The 20,503-nt window shown below is 40.0% G+C and overlaps 3 protein-coding genes across 13 annotated transcripts in view; 2 read left to right on the top strand and 1 right to left on the bottom strand.

Moving 5' to 3' along the window:
- The window catches only part of ppil4 (peptidylprolyl isomerase (cyclophilin)-like 4), an 892,903-nt gene that overhangs the window by 56,826 nt on the left and 815,574 nt on the right, over window positions 1-20,503 (top strand). The gene's annotated exons all lie outside the window — the stretch shown is intronic.
- cdk19 (cyclin dependent kinase 19) overlaps window positions 1-20,503 on the top strand; it is a 76,060-nt gene that overhangs the window by 3,625 nt on the left and 51,932 nt on the right. For all 10 annotated transcript variants that reach the window (XR_015518078.1, XR_015518077.1, XR_015518075.1 and 7 more), the window contains exons 2-4: window positions 2,838-2,913; window positions 15,963-16,073; window positions 19,755-19,895. Coding sequence is in view for 1 of the 10 variants with exons in the window: in XM_087297995.1 (XP_087154121.1) it covers window positions 2,838-2,913; window positions 15,963-16,073; window positions 19,755-19,895 (328 nt within the window). In the remaining 9 variants the exon portion in view is untranslated. The remainder of the gene's footprint in view (window positions 1-2,837; window positions 2,914-15,962; window positions 16,074-19,754; window positions 19,896-20,503) is intronic.
- akap7 (A-kinase anchoring protein 7) overlaps window positions 687-20,503 on the bottom strand; it is a gene marked incomplete at its 3' end in the record, with an annotated part of 498,825 nt that continues 479,008 nt past the window's right edge. For both annotated transcript variants that reach the window (NM_001442885.1, NM_001442886.1), the window contains 7 exon segments: window positions 687-712; window positions 4,347-4,360; window positions 6,941-6,946; window positions 8,504-8,513; window positions 8,587-8,599; window positions 10,181-10,196; window positions 14,745-14,759.

The raw sequence follows: 20,503 nt of genomic DNA, 5'->3' as shown, positions 1-20,503 counted from the left end.
TAAACAATCGCTTCATCGGCCTCGCACAGCTCTCGGTCCCGCCCACACTTGTCAGCGATTCCAAGCTAACCAATCCCAGAGCTTGCGCTACATGTCGTTGCGATGTGTAGTTCCATTTTTTGAGAGGTGCGTGTCAGCGATGGCCACGGCGTTGGGCTATGCGTCAGCGCGTAGGCTGTGCTGTAGCATACGCGTGCGCTTGATGCAGAAGTATAAACAGCCTTAAGCTGGTTTGTGTTCACACTGTTTTTTCCTTCTGAACCCCGGTACGCTTGCGTCATCGAGCTGCTGTTTTGTTTACAGCCGTTGCTAGGTGACGGTCACGAAAGCAAGAGGCGAAATGGACAAGGCCTAATTTAATGATTTACGCTTAGCTAATAGTAACTGCCAAGCTGGGAAACCCAATGACAGAGGTGAGACACAGGTCGTATATGTTTGTTTCCATGACCCACAGGGTTTGTTGCATGTTTTCCCCCCTGATCCTGTCCGGGCCGATACAGCAACGCTGTTTGTTTGCAGCAAGCATTTTTTTCAGGAAAGCGTCAGACTTTGTCTTTTATCATTTATTCATTCATTTTCTTGTCGGCTTAGTCCCTTTATTAATCCAGGGTTGCCACAGTGGAATGAACCACCAACTTATCCAGCAAGTTTTTATGCAGCGGATGCCCTTCCAGCCGCAACCCATCTCTGGAAAACATCCACACACACACACTCATACACTACGGACAATTTAGCCTACCCAATTCACCTGTACCACATGTCTTTGGACTGTGGGGGAAACCGGAGCACCCGGAGGAAACCCACGCGAAGGCAGGGAGAACATGCAAACTCCACACAGAAACGCTAACTGAGCCGAGGTTCGAACCAGCAACCTTCTTGCTGTGAGGCGACAGCACTACCTACTGCGCCACTGCCTCGCCACTTTGTCTTTTATCAGTGGAGTTAATTACCATCAGGTTACCATTGAGACACATCACCTATTTCCATGCTGCTATGTTTGCACAATTTTCAAATTAGGGTATATGCGGAGCTAGTGTTCTTCCCATACTGATAAACTTCCAGTGAACGGTTAATGTGACTTTTTTCCATTTTATACGGTTCCTTTTACAGCATGGATGTTGTAATGCAATTAAAATACAATCAGTTAAACAGACTTTGACATTTATTTAGTTGCTCAAGTGTAAAACGAGACAAAAAGTCTTTTACTCGCACGTGCCTGTCAGGATCGGCAGGCTAGCGCAGAAGCACCACTGGGGTAAAATAAGAAAATGTTAATATTTTCAAAGAATGGCGGGAAAAATGTAATTTAGTGCAGTGCTTCTTGTACAATCTGAGACCCACTTTATTCACCTTATTCTTCGCCGACGAGTGGAAGCAGCCATTTGAATCTTTTTGGCTCGAGACTTCCGGTCTCATTCACTTCCATTAATTTTTAGACATAAAAAACTGCTCATTTTGCTGTTTGATGTTGCAAACTGATATTTTCTTATTACATTATTCTACTTGGTATAGTCATTAGGGCTGCACGCAGCACGATACATCGTTTCAGCATCGAAATTGCGATGTGCGCATCCGCAATAGTCACATCGCAGGAGGTGCAATGCAAAGCAAAAAAAAAAGATATATATATATATATATTATATTTATAAATATATATTATTATATTTATTATTATATTTATTTATTATATTATTATATTTATATTATTTATATTTTATTTATTTATTTATTATATATATTTTTATATATATATAAATATATAACTGCCATATTATTTTATTTATTGTAAAGTTAATTGTTGGTAATTTTTAGAACAAGTTTATCTTATCCACAATTTAATTGTGTGTTAAATGTTTTATTTTTTAAACCACTCAGGGGGTGAGTGTTTAGCTGTTTTTATATATTTTTACAATTTTGTGACAAGATATTTCCTTCTGTTTTGTGAATGTTGTAATAAAAAAAGTTTGTTATTGTTTAATAAAAAGCTAAATTACTTATTTTGTCACTTATTTTGTTACTTATTTTTTGTGTTAATTGCTAAATGTGATCATCTTTGCATTCACCAAATGAGCTCACCTTTATCACAGTAAAAACAACATTTAGTATTAATATCATAACATATTAGATGCTTGATTTATCTGAATTGACAGTTAGGTCATATTTTTTATAAACAACCCAAAAGAAACTATAAAAATGTTTGTTCAGTGTTTTTACTCATTCATTTTTTATATTCTATGAAAATGCTTTAAAAAAGTACCCAAATTATTATAGAATTTTTGATTATTTAATTTTTGAGCAGTTCAAAACTCCCGATTCTGAATTTCTAAATATCGCAATATATATCGCAGGGAAAAAAATATCGCAATGTCAATTTTTTTTCAATATCGTGCAGCCCTAATAGTCATGCAAACATTTGTTTGTAGAGCAAGTAGTTTGACCATTTTCTGCCGTTTATTATTCCTAGTCATTTCTCCCATAGGCACCTGAATCGGAAGTGCTAAAACAATCGCAAAAACAGGCGCACTTCCGCATTTTAGAATAAGGTCAATATCGGATATCCCTCAGGCATTGGAGATCACTGATTTAAAAAAAAACAGACCTTCACCGGAAGTGCTTTACCCAGGTCACTGAGAAATTAAAAGTCCGTCCGCATATACCCAGTTGTTATCAATCTCAGATTGCATTATTATATCTAATTATATTGAAATACCTGTGGTATGAATAATTTCGGGCTTGACTGAATATTTTGTCTATTGTTGTGATGAGTTGTAGTAGTGTGTACGCCATAATTAATGCCTTTTCTTCACATCTAGTAAATCTGTGATTGTGTTTTACAGGAAGGATGAGAAGGAGTATGCACTGAAACAGATTGAAGGAACGGGTATTTCCATGTCTGCCTGCAGGGAAATCGCTGTGAGTAACTCCAATGCTAACTTTTGAATGGCTGTTGAATGCTTGATTCTGATTGGCTGATTGACCGTTTAAGTTGTAGTAGTCAGTAGTACCAAAGTCTCTTCCCAGATAGCATACAAATGTGGGCCAGTTTAGGCAGTTATGCGGCACTGGTAGTCTTCGTTCGGCCCAGACAAAATGAATGTGAGCCAGAAGTGGCCCACATGTACAATGGCAAAGAGGGCCAAAGATTCAATCTTTCATATTTTGTATGGCTGTTTCTCAATTCCAAGAATGCAGAGAAAGGACTTGTGTTCTCGTGGAGAGCAGTCTTGCCAGGTCAGCTTGGAAGAATGAACTCGAGAGACGGCGAGATCAGAGAATGCGTCCTTTTCCTGATGGTCTCATGACCTTCATGCGTTTTTGATGGAAAACAATTTAAGCATTACAGCATTTATACAACGATTTGTTGTTTTCCCTTTCAATAAATATAATATGCACAAAAGCCTTACAAATATACTTTGCACTATACAAATAAAACAGATTTTAATATGAATTTCAGCAAATAAACATCCTTAATGTGTTTATTCCTTTATAAAGATTTTCATGGTAATGTTTACATTCATCATCTCATTTAGGGAAATTCCTGAGATGAATAAGTTATATGACCAAACTTTAATAATTATTATATATAAGAAGCTGCGCTTCCCACGTCCTTTATTCAGCTGCAATGACTTCTGGGACAAAAGTTCCTGTCGAGCTCTGACAAAGTCCCATACATCCATAGTATTTTCTGATCCTTCCTTTAACAAACGCAGATAAATCCCTTGTTGTAAGCGTTTAGATTGCTGAAGCACTTGTCAGAAAAATGACAGGAACACAGCACAAGGTTGGGGCTATAATGCTATAGGGCTATAATGCTGGGGTGTTTTTGCAAAGATAATCTTCAGCGACTGACTCTTCACAGCCTCTTCTTTGGGTTGAGAAAATAACACTAGCTTTCCCCTCACACTTCAGAGCACAATTAATTTTCTCGGGTTTGCGCACTCAACAAATGGGCGTGGCTTAACTTCCGTATCGTCGTCACGCCGACGCAGCTAAAGACTCGTTATCAAGACGATTCATTTAAATAATCAATAGTTTTAAACACCATCTACTTTCAGATTTATGCCTTAGCTGGATACCATATTCTTAGAGCTGTGCTACACACTGCATGGAAGGTCATTTTTCAAAAACCCATAATAGGGGCTCTTTAAGGCCCTGGTATACTTCAAATAAACAAAGTTCATGTTTTTTCTTTGTTTGTGGCAAAAATAAGTCATAAAAGAGGCTGAGAGACTGGTGTGCTGTTTTCAAACAGTACAGCACCCGCACACTGCAGTAGGTGTGGTTGTAAACGTGTCCCGCTGCTGCATGAACACCAAACACGGCAATGGCGGCTGAGAGAGAAGAACAGTTTCATAAACATCTGGCAAACAGCCTCAGGGTCACATCTTTACATTGTTTTCTATTTTCCATGGACCGACACCCAATGCAACAATGAATGCAACTTCTTCAATGAATGCAAAGTCTTTAAAATCTCAGGCCCCGTTTACACTAATGCGTTTTAGTTTGAAAACGCATAAGTTTTGCTACAGTTACGAAATCCGTCCACACTACGCCGTAGTTTTCGAGCGCCGAAAACGGATCGTTTTGAAAACACTGGAGTGGCTGTTTTCATTCTTAACACTGCTGCTTTGTCTCAGTGTGGATGGGGGAAAACGGAGACATCTGAAAACAGAGGCGGGGCCGCTGAGATTCGCTACCTGATTGGGGCTTTTGTGTTATTGTGTATCCTTCCATTATTCGTCAAGCCCCTATCACATGACTATAACACATGGCTTTAACGCTACCGGAAAACAGCAGACCAGCCTTCACTGTAAACAACAACATGGACACAGAAATGGGAGCGTTGTTTGCACTATTGTCCGTTTTAGGCGCCATTGTGCAGTTAAACTCTGCCTTTTTTTTACTACAGCAGCCAGGGCCGGCGCTTCCATAGAGGCGACCTAGGCGGCCGACTAGGGTGGCAGAATAGAAAGGACGGCGTCCCCGAAACTACCCTCGCCGCCCGCGCCCACAATTATATCCGCGTCTAGGGTGGCAGAATATAGAGAGCGGCGTCCCCGAAACTACCCTCGCCACCCGCGCCTCAGTTATAGCCGCGTCTAGGGCGGCAGAATAGAGAGGATGGCGTCCCCTAAACTACCCTCGCCACCCGCGCCTCAGTTATATCCGCGTCTAGCGCGGCAGAATAGAGAGGGCGGCGTCCCCTAAACCACCTGCGCCTCAGTTATAGCCGCGTCTAGGGCGGTAGAATAGAGAGGGTGGCGTCCCCTAAACTACCCTCACCACCCGCGCCCACAATTATATCCGCGTCTAGGGTGGCAGAATATAGAGAGCGGCGTCCCCGAAACTACCCTCGCCACCCGCGCCTCAGTTACATCCGCGTCTAGGGCGGCAGAATAGAGAGGGCGGCGTCCCCTAAACTACCCTCGCCACCAGCGCCTCAGTTACAGCTGCGTCTAGCGCGGCAGAATAGAGTGGGCGGCGTCCCCTAAACTACCCTCGCCACCCGCGCCTCAGTTATATCCGCGTCTAGGGCGGCAGAATAGAGAGGGTGGCGTCCCCTAAAGTACCCTCGCCACCCGCGCCTCAGTTATATCCGCGTCTAGAGCGGCAGAATAGAGAGGGCGGCCTCCCCTAAACCACCCGCGCCTCAGTTATAGCCGCGTCTAGGGCGGTAGAATAGAGAGGGTGGCGTCCCCTAAACTACCCTCGCCACCCGCGCCCACAATTATATCCGCGTCTAGGGTGGCAGAATATAGAGAGCGTCGTCCCCTAAACTATATACTATATAGGCGGTATAGGCGGTAGAATAGACCCAACCCCCCCCCCAGCCCCCCCCCCCCCCCCCCCCCCCCCCGCCCCCCCCAGTTTCACTTTAGGTTTGAGGGCGGCGTGACCGTCTTTTGCCTAGAGCGGCAGTTCAGCTTGCTAATCGCTAATCGCACGCGTCTGTTCACAAAAAGACCTCCCTTGCTTTATGTGCCATCACGTTCATTGTTCAACCGGTGTTTATTGACTAACAATAACCAAATGCCAAGCGAGATGCATGCTTCCTGTTTATACTAGAATGCGCATGCCCAGAGTGTGCGAATGGTCACGTGATATACGTTTTTTGGTGGCGTAGTGTGGACGGAGATATGTTCAGAAACTCTAGGTGAAACGCTTGTGTGGACGCGAATCGTTTTTGATCTAAAATGCCGTTTTAAAATGAAAACGCATTAGTGTAAACGGGGCCTCACTCTCTAGCTCAAAGTTGTTTAGGAGCCAAGAGTAAATCTACTCATAAATATTTACTTTGGTGAACTGTTTTGAACTGCCGAACCAAAATTTAAAACAAATTTAGTTTTGGCCATATTTTGTTCTAAATGATGCCTTTTTGGTTTGTTTTTCAATTTTGTTTGTAAGTATATAAGGGTACATCAGCATTCCTGTAACTGCTCGGGGGCCCATGGGTGGAGCACTGGAATGCTAAGGGTTAAAATCAAACAAAAATGTTGACATACAACTGTGAAACTGGCTGTTTCTCAATACCAAGTACGCAAAGTTCACACAAAGATGTATTTTCACAGTGAGCCTGTGTTGCATTTATTCACCCTTTACTATAAGGGTGTCCTGCTGAGTTTAGCTCCAACTTGCTTCAAAACACCTGCCAGGAAGTTTCTAGTATATCTAGTAAGAGCTCCAGGACACTGGCCCTTCAGGACTGAGTTTAGACATGCTTCACACCTGAGTTTCTTTTATATGTTGAACACAAAGGTGTACATCTTGCTTTCTGTTCAACAGATGGAAGAAACTCAGGTTTGAAGCAGGTAAAGAGTGAATAAATGACAGTAGAGTTTTATTTTTGGGTGAATTGTCCCTCTTAAGAACACTGAGGTGTGAACAAAAGAGCAACAAACAGGTGCATACTACCAAGGAACCAAAGCAAACAAGGTTTAACCAAACACTGGAACCAGGAAACGCAATGCAACCAACAAAGCCTCCTGTAATCCTAACAGTGGATGGGCGTGCAGGAAACATTTCAAGGGTGTCAATGGTTAATTCATTCATGTGCGAAAGACATCAGATTACAGTATGTTATATTAATGTTAAGAGGTGGAAGTGGGATAATAAAAACACTGTGATAACAAAGTCTCTCTCTGACCTTGTGCTCCACTTGGCCTTGTGTAGCATCTGCTGCTCTTAAAGGGACAGTTCACACAAAAACAGTTCCTCTCCCTCCTCTTGTTTCAGACTTGCTTTCTTTATTAAAAACATAAATTTGTTGGAGTCAGTGCTCACTTTATTTTAATGTACAATTCACTCTATTAAAAAACCATTAACTAAGATTTTTTAGCTCTTTAAACTAATAATTAGATGCTTATTAATAGTTATTAAGGTAGTAGTTGAGTTTGGGTATTCTCTAGGATGGGATGTAAAGTAAGATCATACTTCAACTACTAATGAACAGTTGATATTTTAATAACAGGCAAGTAATAATCTAGTAAATGGTGTTTATTGTTGCTTAACTAAAGTCTTATAAAGTCTCTTTACTTGTGTTCAACAAAAGAAGTAAAAAAAACTCAAAAAAGGTTTGGCCCCTACTAAAAGGTTAGGATTATTTTTAGATAAACTATCCCTTTAATGGCTATTACTCACCCTCGTTCCAATCCAGTGTTTTTGTTCTGTTCAATACAAAAATACCAAAATACATCAGCTACGCTTGCATTCGCTTTTCTTCATGCACATTTTGGGAAGATTTTATTTCAATTGTTTTGGTGAAAATTTTCTATATTTTTTCTTTCATGCTAAAAATCCTTAGAAGATTAAGTAAAGATCATGTTCCACTAAGATATTTAGCAAATTGCTTACTCTAAATATATCAAAATCAATTATTGATTAGCAATATGCATTGCTAAGCAACTTCTTAGACAACTTTAAAGAATATATTTAGATTTGTCTGAACCCTCAGATGACTGATATTCAAATAGTTCGCATTCATTGATTTTTCTTTTCAGCGTAGATCCTTGAGCTGAATCACCAACTTATCCAGCATATGTTTTACGCAGCGGATGCCCTTTTAGCCACAACCCATAACTGGGAAACACACGCTCATTCACACACTCACTATGGGCGATTTAAACGCACCTAATTCACCCGTACCGCATGTCTTTGGACTTATGGGGGAAACCGGAGCACCCGGAGGAAACCAAGCATTGTAAAGTATGGCTGTATTTTACAAGCAAGGATTCTGACACACCAACATGCAGCAGATGCTTTACAAAAGTTGCGTGTAAGGGGGAAACAGGTGAAACTATTGAAATCTGAGGGCTCACGGAATCAACTTAAAGGTGAGGAATGGACTGTCTTTGACAGCTTGTGACTTCATCTGGCACTTTCAGTGAGTACGTTTACATGGACACCAATACTCTGATATTAATATGATTAAGACAATACTCTGATCAAGAGTCTACCACGTAAACAGTGATTTTAATTGTCTTAAAGGACCACAGACACAAACTGCGGAGGAAACATTTATAGGCTGGTAACGCAATGACGTTACTTATGTGCTATACCATATAACTGGGAATCATGACATTCAAAAAGCAACTCATGTAAACACCTGAATCATGTTATTGTCTTATTCGGATTAAGGCAAATCATTATATCACTGATGTCCATGTAAAAGTACTCACAAGCCCCAAACCCAGAAAAAAAGGTGTTCCCTTACTTAGCTGTTAATAGCATAATGCAAATCTTGCATCTTGCAAATGATGAAAAAGAAATATATTAATGCAATTAAATAATATAAAATATTAATTTATGTTTACTTTAAACTTATTATAAATATATATTTATATTGTTTAATTAAAATGATTAAAAAATTATATATATATATATATATATATATATAAATATATATATATATATATATATATATATATATATATATATATATATATATATATATATATATGTATAGAAAGAGAGAGAGAGAGAGAAAACGTTAGATGTGTGCATTTTTGAAGTAAAACCTGTCAATGTAACATATATATATATATATATTACAATAACAGGTTTCAAAAGTGCACACATCTAACGTTATAATGAAAGCATTCTATTAATTATGTGTATATGTCTGTTCAAACCGTCACCCAAAACCTAAATTTTCACTCCACTTCAAATAGCGTGTACAGACCTCGTTTGGGAATCAGCTGACAGTCACGCACCGCTACATGACTGTTTTGAGGATTGCATATGAAGGGGAAATGGCACCTGCAATGAAAAGGAAGGGGAATCCCGCCATTTTTGTGTGTGTTTCAAATCCGCTTGTTAAGTGGTGACGTGTTTGTGACGTATGTAATACTGTTTCGGGGTCCAGGCTACCATTCATTTGAGTGGAGAAATCATTCGTTTATGATCACGTTTTATTCCTATCACACATTAAAGTTAATTTTATATAAAATCATAGTGTACACAACAATCTCTGGGCTTGCTGCATATCAAATACCAAAAATGTAACAATTTATAAAAAAATTATCACTTTTTAGCCATCGGATATTAGGCATGGACATATATATTGCGATCGTGACTTTCGAAAGCATTAAATCGCTTTGTAAACGTTTATTATTACCATTTCATGAATCTCCCCATTGAGTTGAATAGAGCGCTTGGACGTCACACTTAACAAGCGGATTGTTTTCATGCTTAAACTAAGCGAAAGCACAGAACAGACTCACATTTAAGAGCAAGGGGCGGCCCCTGGTGGTTCGGCAGTATGGGTTGCGTATAGGGAAGCTCGGCTCTTTAATGTTTATTTGCCACCATTTAGAGAAAGACTGAAAATATGGGAGTAATACAGGAAAATACCTTTACAGGATGATAGCAGGATAGATCTTTAAAATACGGGAGAATCCCGGGAAAAATGGGAGGGTAGACAGGTATGGTTTAGCTGCGCATTTCAGTGTTTTATAAAATAATCCCAGTGCAATAGATTTGGATGGACTTGTGAAAGGTAAACAACACTAATAAATGCCTCATAAATGTATGTGCGTATTTGTTTTGGTCTGAGTAAAACGCTCTATATAAAGTTCAGCACACAAACACGCTCACCCACCAGTGGATGCAGTGACGGGGCTGGAGGTTTGCTCTTGCGTGCGAGCCGTTCCTTCAATTGTGCCTGGTTGATCTTTATTTTCACGCACAATCAAGCCCTGCTGTTTGTTGAGCTCATAATCATTTTACTTTGAAAAGGTTGAATTGTGATCAGGGGATTTTAAGGTGTGGTGTTTTTGGACAGGGTGATCACGAAACAGGTTCTGCAGTCGGTGTTAGACAGACAAAGCAGTTTTACAGACTAGAAACAGAAACACTAATCCCCTCAAAAACATCTGCATGCTTTAATTGTTTCATATGTTTAGGAATAAAGATCAAGGCATGGGCGTTATTTTTTTACCAGCCTGATCTCATCTCATGAGTAAACGTAAGTACAGTTGAAAGAAGAAGTTTACAAACCCTGTATAAAAAGGCACCGAAAAAGCTCAGATGATGGTGTCAAGGTTTTGGAAGTTTCTGATTGGCTAATTGACAACATTTGAGTTAATTGGAGGCACAACTGTAGAATAGTATTGAAGGAAAAGCTCAAACACACTGCTTCCTTGTGTGACAACATGGGGAAATCAACAAGCCAGAATCAACAAGAAAGCCAGATTACAATTAGCTCAATTACATTGGAAAAAGAGTAATGTTTGGAGACATGTCCTGTGCTCTGATGGAGCTAAGATTGAACTGTTTGGTCATAATGGCCAGTGTTACATTTGGAGGACAAAGGGGAAAGTTTATAAGCCTAGGAACACCATCCCAACTGTGCAGTATGGGGGCGGCAGCATCATGTTGTGGGGCTGTTTTGCTGCAGGAGGAACTGGTCCACTTCACAGCATAGATGGCATCATGAAGAAAGAACATTATTGAGAAATACTGAAGCAACATCTCAAGACATCAGCCAGGAAATAAAAATTGGCCACAAATGGGTCTTCCAAACAGACCATGACCCTAAGCACACTGCCAAATTAGTTCAAATGTGCTGTAAGGACAACAGAATGGATGTTTTGGAGTGGCCATCACAAAGCCCTGAACTCAATCCTATTGAAAATTTGTGGGCAGAGTTGACAAAGCTTGTGCGAGCAAGACTTTAAAGCAGTTTTTAGTTAGTCAATGGTCTATTTGAGTTGCCTCAAAATAGCAACATGACAACAATGCGCCTTAACACACGTCCTTTTCAGATCAGCAACCACATTTGTGCACAAATGAGCGCAGATGCATTTTGCTTTTTAAACGCTGTGGCACAAAAAAACGTGAGAATGAAACCTGCGACAGGCTGAAAATAGCAAAAAAAAACAACAACAAACACTTGGGTCGCACATTGAGCTGGGTGTGTGATAGGGCTGTAAGACTTTGCGCATTCCTGGCTCACTGCTGTCCATGGAGGATGAGGGAGCTCTCGGATTTCATGTAAAATACATTGAAAAAAATATTCAAAGATGATTCCTTGGATTTACTAAATTTTTTTTACGTTAAGTGGTTGTAAACAATTTATTTGAGCTTAATTTAAACAAACAAATTAAGTTGAACATTATTAAACTTAATTTGTTTGTGTAAATTCAACACAAATAAATTGTTTGCAACAGTTCTGCATGCAACACTTTTTTGTCATTTTTGTCTGAAGATAAAGGAAGGGCTCGAGGGTTTGAAATGACATGAGGGTGAGTAATTAATGACAGAATTTGTCATTTTTGGGTGAACTAACGCCTTATATTTTTCTAAGGCAAAATCCAGAGCATGCCTGAGAGTCTCAGACAAAACAACAACAACAAAGTGCTAAAAGCTAAAGCTCCCCAAAGCTTAAAGTGCCTGAACGCTGGAGTGATTCAGGAGCAGCAGCATCAGCACAGCTCTTTCCTGAGATTGAAAACAAGTGCATAACAGCATTGTTGTTGAGATGTAGAAATGTCTCGGGTGTACGGAGATCCCAGAAGGCCACTTTATGAGTCACGGCACTGTGCATTGTTGCTGCTTTGCTTGCTTTTTCATTGAGTCCTGTTTACATTAGTTAAGTCACAGGGCTTCTGGTGTTTTAATGACCTCAAGGTCATACTCAGATATCTGTCTGGACTTATGTTGTTACTAGCAAACTAAAATGATCAACTACTCTCTCTGTCTCTCTCTCCCTCTCAGTCTCTAAATGTCTTATCTTATTTTTTCTGCCACTGTTGGCAATGCAGAACAATAGTCATATTGTGTGAGAGCGGGGTGAAGAGTGAAAGGTATTGAAGTTTGGCTAATATGAGTTGAGAGCTGTTGACTGGGCTTTGGCTCATTAATTTGAGGTCATATTCTAGTTAAATATTTAGCTGCAAGCTGTTGTTCATTGTTGTTTTTAACATTTAATAAGCGTTGTCATTTTAAAGTGTGGAAATCTTTGAATTTATTTAGCGTTAGAGCCATCAGGAGAAGTCATTTAGATATAAACATGTACAAATGGCAGATTTGAAAGTTAGCTTCACTTTAATATGTTAGAAGTGAATCATTTAAGAAACTTAACAATGTGGAAAAACTAATCAGGTTAATGCTGCTAATAAAAAAAAAAAGAAACACCATTTAAAAAGGTAGACTACAGCATAAAATGCTAAATCTGCTTACACTGAAACATGCTTTGAACCAACTTTAAAAGATGACTGTAAAAATTGTAGTTTTCCTAAGTGTACACCGTGTCTCAAAAAAACAAGCGATGATAATAAATCATATGAAATAAGACTGCTTATTCTACTACAGGAATAAGAATGGCTATATTTTGTACACATTGGATTAGATTACTGGTTGGGCTCTATTTTAACAGTCTAGGCGTAAAGTCAACCCGGGCTCATTGTGGAAACGTAGCCCCGCGGACGTTTCTGCGGACCGCGATTTACGTCCCGGGAGGTACGTATTCGAGCGGTTTTTGTTTTCGCGAGAGGCCGCTGTGCGCGCTTTTTCGCATCTCGGGCGCATCTGCGTTCGCGCCCGCGCTGTTCTCACGCGAAAAGCCGCCGGATCGGCCGACTCGGCCGCCCTCCTCTTCCTCCCCCTCCTCCTTCCCTAAACCCGAGCGACGGTTCGCAAAAGCCGTCCACAAAAAAAAAAAAAAAAGCAAAAGCCCTCGTCTTTGATTTCGACCGCGTTTTCTGATCCCGCCGCATTCTCGCCCTTATTTTTCGGATTCCGTTTTTCGTCTTACCTGATTTCCGGAACCTGCTGTACCCCGGTCTCGATCCAGGTCGTCGTCCACCGTGGCCGGCTCCTCCTCCTCCTCCGGGGCCTCCGCTCCGCCGACGCAACGCTGTGAGCTAAGCGGACAAACTGATTTCATCGGGAAAGCCCTTCACTCGGAGGCGAGCCGTCGGCCGGCGAGCGCGAAGAGGAGGGGCGGAGCGGCGCCACACCGCCCGCAGCGTTCGCTCGAAAAAAACTAAACGCGGCCTTTACGTACCTTCGGCCACGTAAATCGCAGTCTCCAGAAACGTCCGCGGGGCTACGTTTCCAGAATGAGCTTGGGTTGCGTAAAGTCTAAAGCACAGGGCACAAAAGCAGTGGCGTGGATTTCCTCCCGGTGCTCCGGTTTCCAAAATCCAACATCCAGTCAATATTTTCAACCAACATCATATTGACGTCAAATACTGACATTTATTCGTCAAATATGGCAACCAAAATCCAACGTCTGACAGACGTCATAGTGGTGACGTCCACATGGCTTCAAGCTGTAACATCATTTGACGTTAATATTTGGTTGATTTTAGGTTGGACATCGGACATTGACGTCGGCCTGACGTTGATTTCTAATGTAAACCCGATTTTCATTTCCACACAAAATGCAACGTCCCCACAATGCTGGGGTACAATGTCAATCTGAAGTCATGTTGACGTCTTGTAACTGTTGGGTGTTTAAGACCAATACGGTCATCACACAGTAAACATTCATCATCTTCTCATCAGTGACATGCATGTACACAATCTCTGGGTTAATGCCTGTACAGATTTTGAACATCTTCTTGGACACTTTTACCTTCTATGTGTGATTTGATTGGACAGGAATCACAGAACTGATTTTTCTAATCCCCATAGACAGGAAATAATAAAGCAGTGACTGCTTCATTATAAAGGAGTAAAAGTACTGATAACAGCATTAAAAATGTACTCAAGGAAGAGTAAAAGTACACATTTTTAAAACTACTGAGTAAATTACAATTCCTGAGAAAAACTACTCAATTACAGTAATTTGAGTATTTAATTTGTAATTTGAGTATTTAATTTGTAATTTAAGAATATTGTAATTAGTTACTTTGCACCACTGCTAATAATTCAAGTGGTTTTAGTATCAATTTAGTATCAACTGAATAATTTTGACCCACACAGTGTGTGTTGGTGTTCATGCGTGTGAGCGTTTGTGTAAACGTGCAGTAATGAAATCATTTTCCATCCAATCCAAGGCATTCACAGGATGAATTGTAAATCCCAGTATGCATGTATGTTTGGATGTGTGCTCAAACACTGCAGATGCTGTGGTCACATGACCTTCCAATCGATTGCCTCACTCGCTCTCTTCATGCGTATTGATTAGTCAGATTACTCTGCTTCTGGCTTCCATTTGCACTTGGCCACATAAATGTGTGTCTGCAGAATGCATTTAAAGGGATAGTTCAGCCCAGAGTTAGCCTTTACACACTATTTACTCTCCCTCAAGTGCTTCTATAGTAGGAAAACTTAAATATTTGAAAGTCAATATTTACATGTCTTCAGCTTTCTTCAAAATATCCTTTCAGTTTTCAACAGAAAAAATTTCACAAAGGTTTGAAACAACACAAGACGCAAGGCGTGATGTAAATGTTGTTTGCTAGTTTCAGCTTGACGCAAGTATCGTTTTGACGTATTGCACCACGCTGTGTAAATAGCAAATGCATTTGCGCTCATATGTGCGCCCATAGGTGTTCTGGTCTAAGCACATTGTTGGCGTGTTGCTATTTTGAGGATCTAAAATAAACAGCTCAATAGACAAGCTAAGAGGAGGTCTAAAGTCCAGCGCAGAGCGCGTTAGTTGTGCTCCTCGCTTACACATTGCTTAATACACACAGAATGCACAGCAATACGAAAATATCTTCACAAATGAAAAAGAATTAAAGGATTTAAATATTACAACAACTATTATTTTCTACATAAATATGAAAACCACTGCCTTCTTCATCTGGCGGGGGGCTTTTTTAGTTTATACACGACAATTTGCCTTTGTATAATGTTATTATTATTAGCAGTAATATTTAATAGATCCATATTTATATTTGTTTTATTAAAAACAAGCCTAGATTTGTCCACCTGTCAGGTTTTAGACCTTATGGGGCACAGCATGTGTATTTGGATATAACTCTTTTTTGAACACACTTCGTTATTATTGTTCATTTATTTGTTTGCTGGAAATTCGAACTGAATTTAGAAATAGTTTTGGAACAAATCTTTGCGCTTAATAAACAAAACTAATTATGTAGGCTGATGGATGTCTGTGCGTACAACACGTTTCCTTATCAGTGGAAGAGAGAGAAAGTGAAAGTAAAGAATGAGAAGGCTCATTCTCTCATCCTCGCGCTGCAGATGCTCTGTTTAACCGTTTTCTTGCTAGTGAAGCGTTGTTTTTCCACTTACAAAGTCTGTCATCATGTAAATAGCAAATGCACCATGGCGCGACGCAACTGACTCTTAAAGGGAATTGGAGATGAGACAAAACACACATCCAGAACTCATTAAGAGAATAAGCACAACCCTGTTTGACCATGCGCCACTGCGCAGAGTGGATTTTTCAAGTATTTAAACCCCTTATAAAAGTGATTTCTGCATAATAGGCCCGCTTTAAAAAGTGAGCAGGTGATGAGCAGAATAATAAAGTGTTTGTCTTTCTGCAGTTGCTGAGAGAGCTGAAGCATCCAAACGTCATCGCGCTGCAGAAAGTGTTTCTGTCTCACAGTGACCGTAAAGTCTGGCTCCTGTTTGACTACGCCGAGCATGATCTGTGGGTGAGTTTATACTTCAATCATTACTATATATATATATATATATATATATATATATATATATATATATATATATATACATACAGTGGGGAAAATATATTTTGAACACATCATTTTTTTCTAGGAATAATATTTCTAAAGGAGCTGTTAACATGGAATTAAAGCAGATTTTGGTAGAAAAATAAATAAAAATAGATATGAACAAAACAAAAAAAATCTGAAAATGAGTTCTGGAAAATGAAGTCACATGCATTGCTCAGGTGTGAGCTTCTCACAGACTTCAACGGAGTGTCAAAATCTTGATGGTTCTGTGGGTCTCGTCTGTCAAATCTGAGCTTTATTTTGTATTCTCTATTGGATTCAAGTCAGGTGATTGGCTGGGCCATTCTACATCTTGATTTTCTTTCTCTGAAAGCATCTGAGAGTCTTCTTGGCTGTGTTTTGGATTGTTGTCTTGCTGAAATGTCCACCCTGTTTTCATCTTCATCCTCCTGCTAATGTAGATGTTGGACTGAACCAGCTGATATTCATTTACACTGAAGAACTACTGAGAGATTTTAGCTGCTGTCTGGGCTTTCACTGCCGAACTACACCTCTCTTTCTTCATGTGTTCGTTACTTTTTTCCTGCGTCATTTCATTTTATTACACAGAACTTCCTTTGTAATGTAATTAATATTGTTTTCTTTGCATATATGGGTATTTTTGGTTGTTATCAACATCCAGGGGAAATTTCAAATCAACAGCACCTTTAAAAATATGTTTTCTGAGAAAAATGGTGACGTGTTCAATACTTATTTCCCCCCGCTGTATTTAATTTCAGGTTTATTTGACAGGGACAATAATACAGAAATGTACAATGTGCCAGAATTAGCTTGTGACTGAATAATGCGCAGGTTAGTGTATACTCCATCAGCTGTTTTAGTGTCTGTCAGCTTTGTGTTTTTGACTGTTTGTCTTCATCTTGTGTCTGAATTATGCGCAGGCTAGTGTATACTTCATCAGCTGTTTTAGTGCCTGTCAGCTGTGTGTTTTTGACTGTTTAGTCTCTATATTGTGTCTGAATAATGTGCAGGTTAGTGTATACTCCATCAGCTGTTTTAGTTTCTTTCAGCTTTGTGTTTTTGCCTGTTTGTCTCCATCTTATGTCTGAATAATGTGCAGGTTAGTGTATACTCCATCAGCTGTTTTAGTGTCTGTCAGCTTTGTGTTTGTGACCGTTTGGTGCCATCTTGTGTCTGAATAATGCGCAGGTTAGTGTATACTCCATCAGCTGTTTTAGTGTCTGTCAGCTTTGTGTTTTTGCCTGTTTGGTGCCATCTAGTGTCTGAATAATGTGCAGGTTAGTGTATACTCCATCAGCTGTTTTAGTGTCTGTCAGCTTTGTGTTTTTGCCTGTTTGTCTCCATCTTATGTCTGAATAATGTGCAGGTTAGTGTATACTCCATCAGCTGTTTTAGTGTCTGTCAGCTTTGTGTTTTTGACTGTTTGTCTCCATCTTGTGTCTGAATAATGCGCAGGTTAGTGTATACTCCATCAGCTGTTTTAGTGTCTGTCAGCTTTGTGTTTTTAACTGTTTGTCTCCATCTTGTGTCTGAATAATGCGCAGGTTAGTGTATACTCCATCAGCTGTTTTAGTGTCTGTCAGCTTTGTGTTTTTGACTGTTTGTCTCCATCTTGTGTCTGAATAATGTGCAGGTTAGTGTATACTCCATCAGCTGTTTTAGTGTCTGTCAGCTTTGTGTTTTTGACTGTTTGTCTCCATCTTGTGTCTGAATAATGTGCAGGTTAGTGTATACTCCATCAGCTGTTTTAGTGTCTGTCAGCTTTGTGTTTTTGACTGTTTGTCTCCATCTTGTGTCTGAATAATGTGCAGGTTAGTGTATACTCCATCAGCTGTTTTAGTGTCTGTCAGCTTTGTGTTTTTGACTGTTTGTCTCCATCTTGTGTCTGAATAATGGCCAGGTTAGTGTATACTCCATCAGCTGTTTTAGTGTCTGTCAGCTTTGTGTTTTTGACTGTTTGTCTCCATCTTATGTCTGAATAATGTGCAGGTTAGTGTATACTCCATCAGCTGTTTTAGTGTCTGTCAGCTTTGTGTTTTTAACTGTTTGTCTCCATCTTGTGTCTGAATAATGGCCAGGTTAGTGTATACTCCATCAGCTGTTATAGTGTCTGTCAGCTTTGTGTTTTTGACTGTCTCCATCTTATGTCTGAATAATGCGCAGGTTAGTGTATACTCCATCAGCTGTTTTAGTGTCTGTCAGCTTTGTGTTTTTGACTGTTTGTCTCCATCTTGTGTCTGAATAATGCGCAGGTTAGTGTATACTCCATCAGCTGTTTTAGTGTCTGTCAGCTTTGTGTTTTTAACTGTTTGTCTCCATCTTGTGTCTGAATAATGCGCAGGTTAGTGTATACTCCATCAGCTGTTTTAGTGTCTGTCAGCTTTGTGTTTTTGACTGTTTGTCTCCATCTTGTGTCTGAATAATGTGCAGGTTAGTGTATACTCCATCAGCTGTTTTAGTGTCTGTCAGCTTTGTGTTTTTGACTGTTTGTCTCCATCTTGTGTCTGAATAATGTCCAGGTTAGTGTATACTCCATCAGCTGTTTTAGTGTCTGTCAGCTTTGTGTTTTTGACTGTTTGTCTCCATCTATTGTCAGAATAATGCGCAGGTTAGTGTATACTCCATCAGCTGTTTTAGTTTCTGTCAGCTTTGTGTTTTTGACTGTTTGTCTCCATCTTGTGTCTGAATAATGTGCAGGTTAGTGTATACTCCATCAGCTGTTTTAGTGTCTGTCAGCTGTGTGTTTTTGACTGTTTGTCTCCATCTATTGTCTGAATAATGTCCAGGTTAGTGTATACTCCATCAGCTGTTTTAGTTTCTGTCAGCTTTGTGTTTTTGACTGTTTGTCTCCATCTTGTGTCTGAATAATGCTCAGGTTAGTGTATACTCCATCAGCTGTTTTAGTGTCTGTCAGCTTTGTGTTTTTGACTGTTTGTCTTCATCTAGTGTCTGAATAATGTGCAGGTTAGTGTATACTCCATCAGCTGTTTTAGTGTCTGTCAGCTGTGTGTTTTTGACTGTTTGTCTCCATCTATTGTCTGAATAATGTCCAGGTTAGTGTATACTCCATCAGCTGTTTTAGTGTCTGTCAGCTTTGTGTTTTTGACTGTTTGTCTCCATCTTGTGTCTGAATAATGCACAGGTTAGTGTATACTCCATCAGCTGTTTTAGTTTCTGTCAGCTTTGTGTTTAAATAAAGAATTAAAAAGAAAAACGATTAAAGCTCTAAAAAAGGCTATTTTATGGAAAGTTACCATGTAATAAGCAGGATAAAGTACATCCAGTCGGGTGTTTTCGCAGAATTTACTCTTTAGTCTTATACAACAGTGCTACACTTTGCGTCAGGCGGCTGATAATCTTGTCGCTGTGAAATAAGATTATTTCACTTACCTAATTGGCAGATTATTTTGCTTGTTTTAACGAAGAACTCAAATTGTTTGATATTGGGACTCGAAACTGTAAGTAAGAAAAGCATTGCTTACAGTGCAGTCGAGGCATCAATAATGTAATGTCATTTCAGCAGAAACACCTATACGAACAAAACATGTGTTGTGATTATGTTAAAGCTCCTGCGTGTACACTACTCTCACATGTGTTTTTCTCATTCATCACATGCTGTAGCACATCATAAAATTTCATCGAGCATCAAAGGCCAACAAGAAGCCCATGCAGCTGCCCAGGGGGATGGTGAAGTCTCTGCTCTACCAGATCCTAGACGGCATCCATTACCTGCACGCCAACTGGGTGCTGCACAGAGACCTGGTGAGTACAAAACATCAAGCCTTTCATTCAACTCTTTAATGTTCTTCTCATACTGGGATATTACAAGGGGCCAGGGCTCTCATAAACGTAGCACAAGCACAAACGGAAATGCGCGTACGCTGCTTCCCATGCAAAAGCTACATGATGAGAGAATTTAGTAAGTTAACATTTTAACTTAAACATTGACTGAATTGAACCACTTTAAGGCCCAATCCTGATTCTATTTTTGTACCCCAACCCCTTCCCCTTGGCCCTTGAAACAGAGTGTGAAGGGGAAGGGCTTCAAAATTTTTCCCTAAGGATTGGGACAGCACTTCAGCTAGGCTTGGGCGGTAAAAAAAATATGACGTAAGGCTCAGACAGCGTCACCAAACTGTTGGCTTGTGCCTAAACCAATCAGAATCTGAATACCGTATATGCGACCTTAGATTCGCGGTCACCTGTTTGTCTTGTTCGTATTCGTCTGTGCCGGACGCTCTTACGTACGCACACACACACACACAGAGACAGCATTAAGCGACGCATAGCACAACGCTCTCTCTCGATCTCACACACACATAAAGAGAGAGCACAAAACGACGCACAGCTCTACGTTCTCTCTCTCTCTC

The sequence above is a fragment of the Danio rerio genome, chromosome 20, assembly GCF_052040795.2.
Source record: "Danio rerio strain M-AB ecotype USA chromosome 20, GRCz13ab, whole genome shotgun sequence".
In the NCBI taxonomy this organism is placed as follows: domain Eukaryota; kingdom Metazoa; phylum Chordata; class Actinopteri; order Cypriniformes; family Danionidae; genus Danio; species Danio rerio.
The sequence above is the reverse complement of the archived record's forward strand: the minus strand, read 5'-3'. Positions and strand labels throughout refer to the sequence as shown.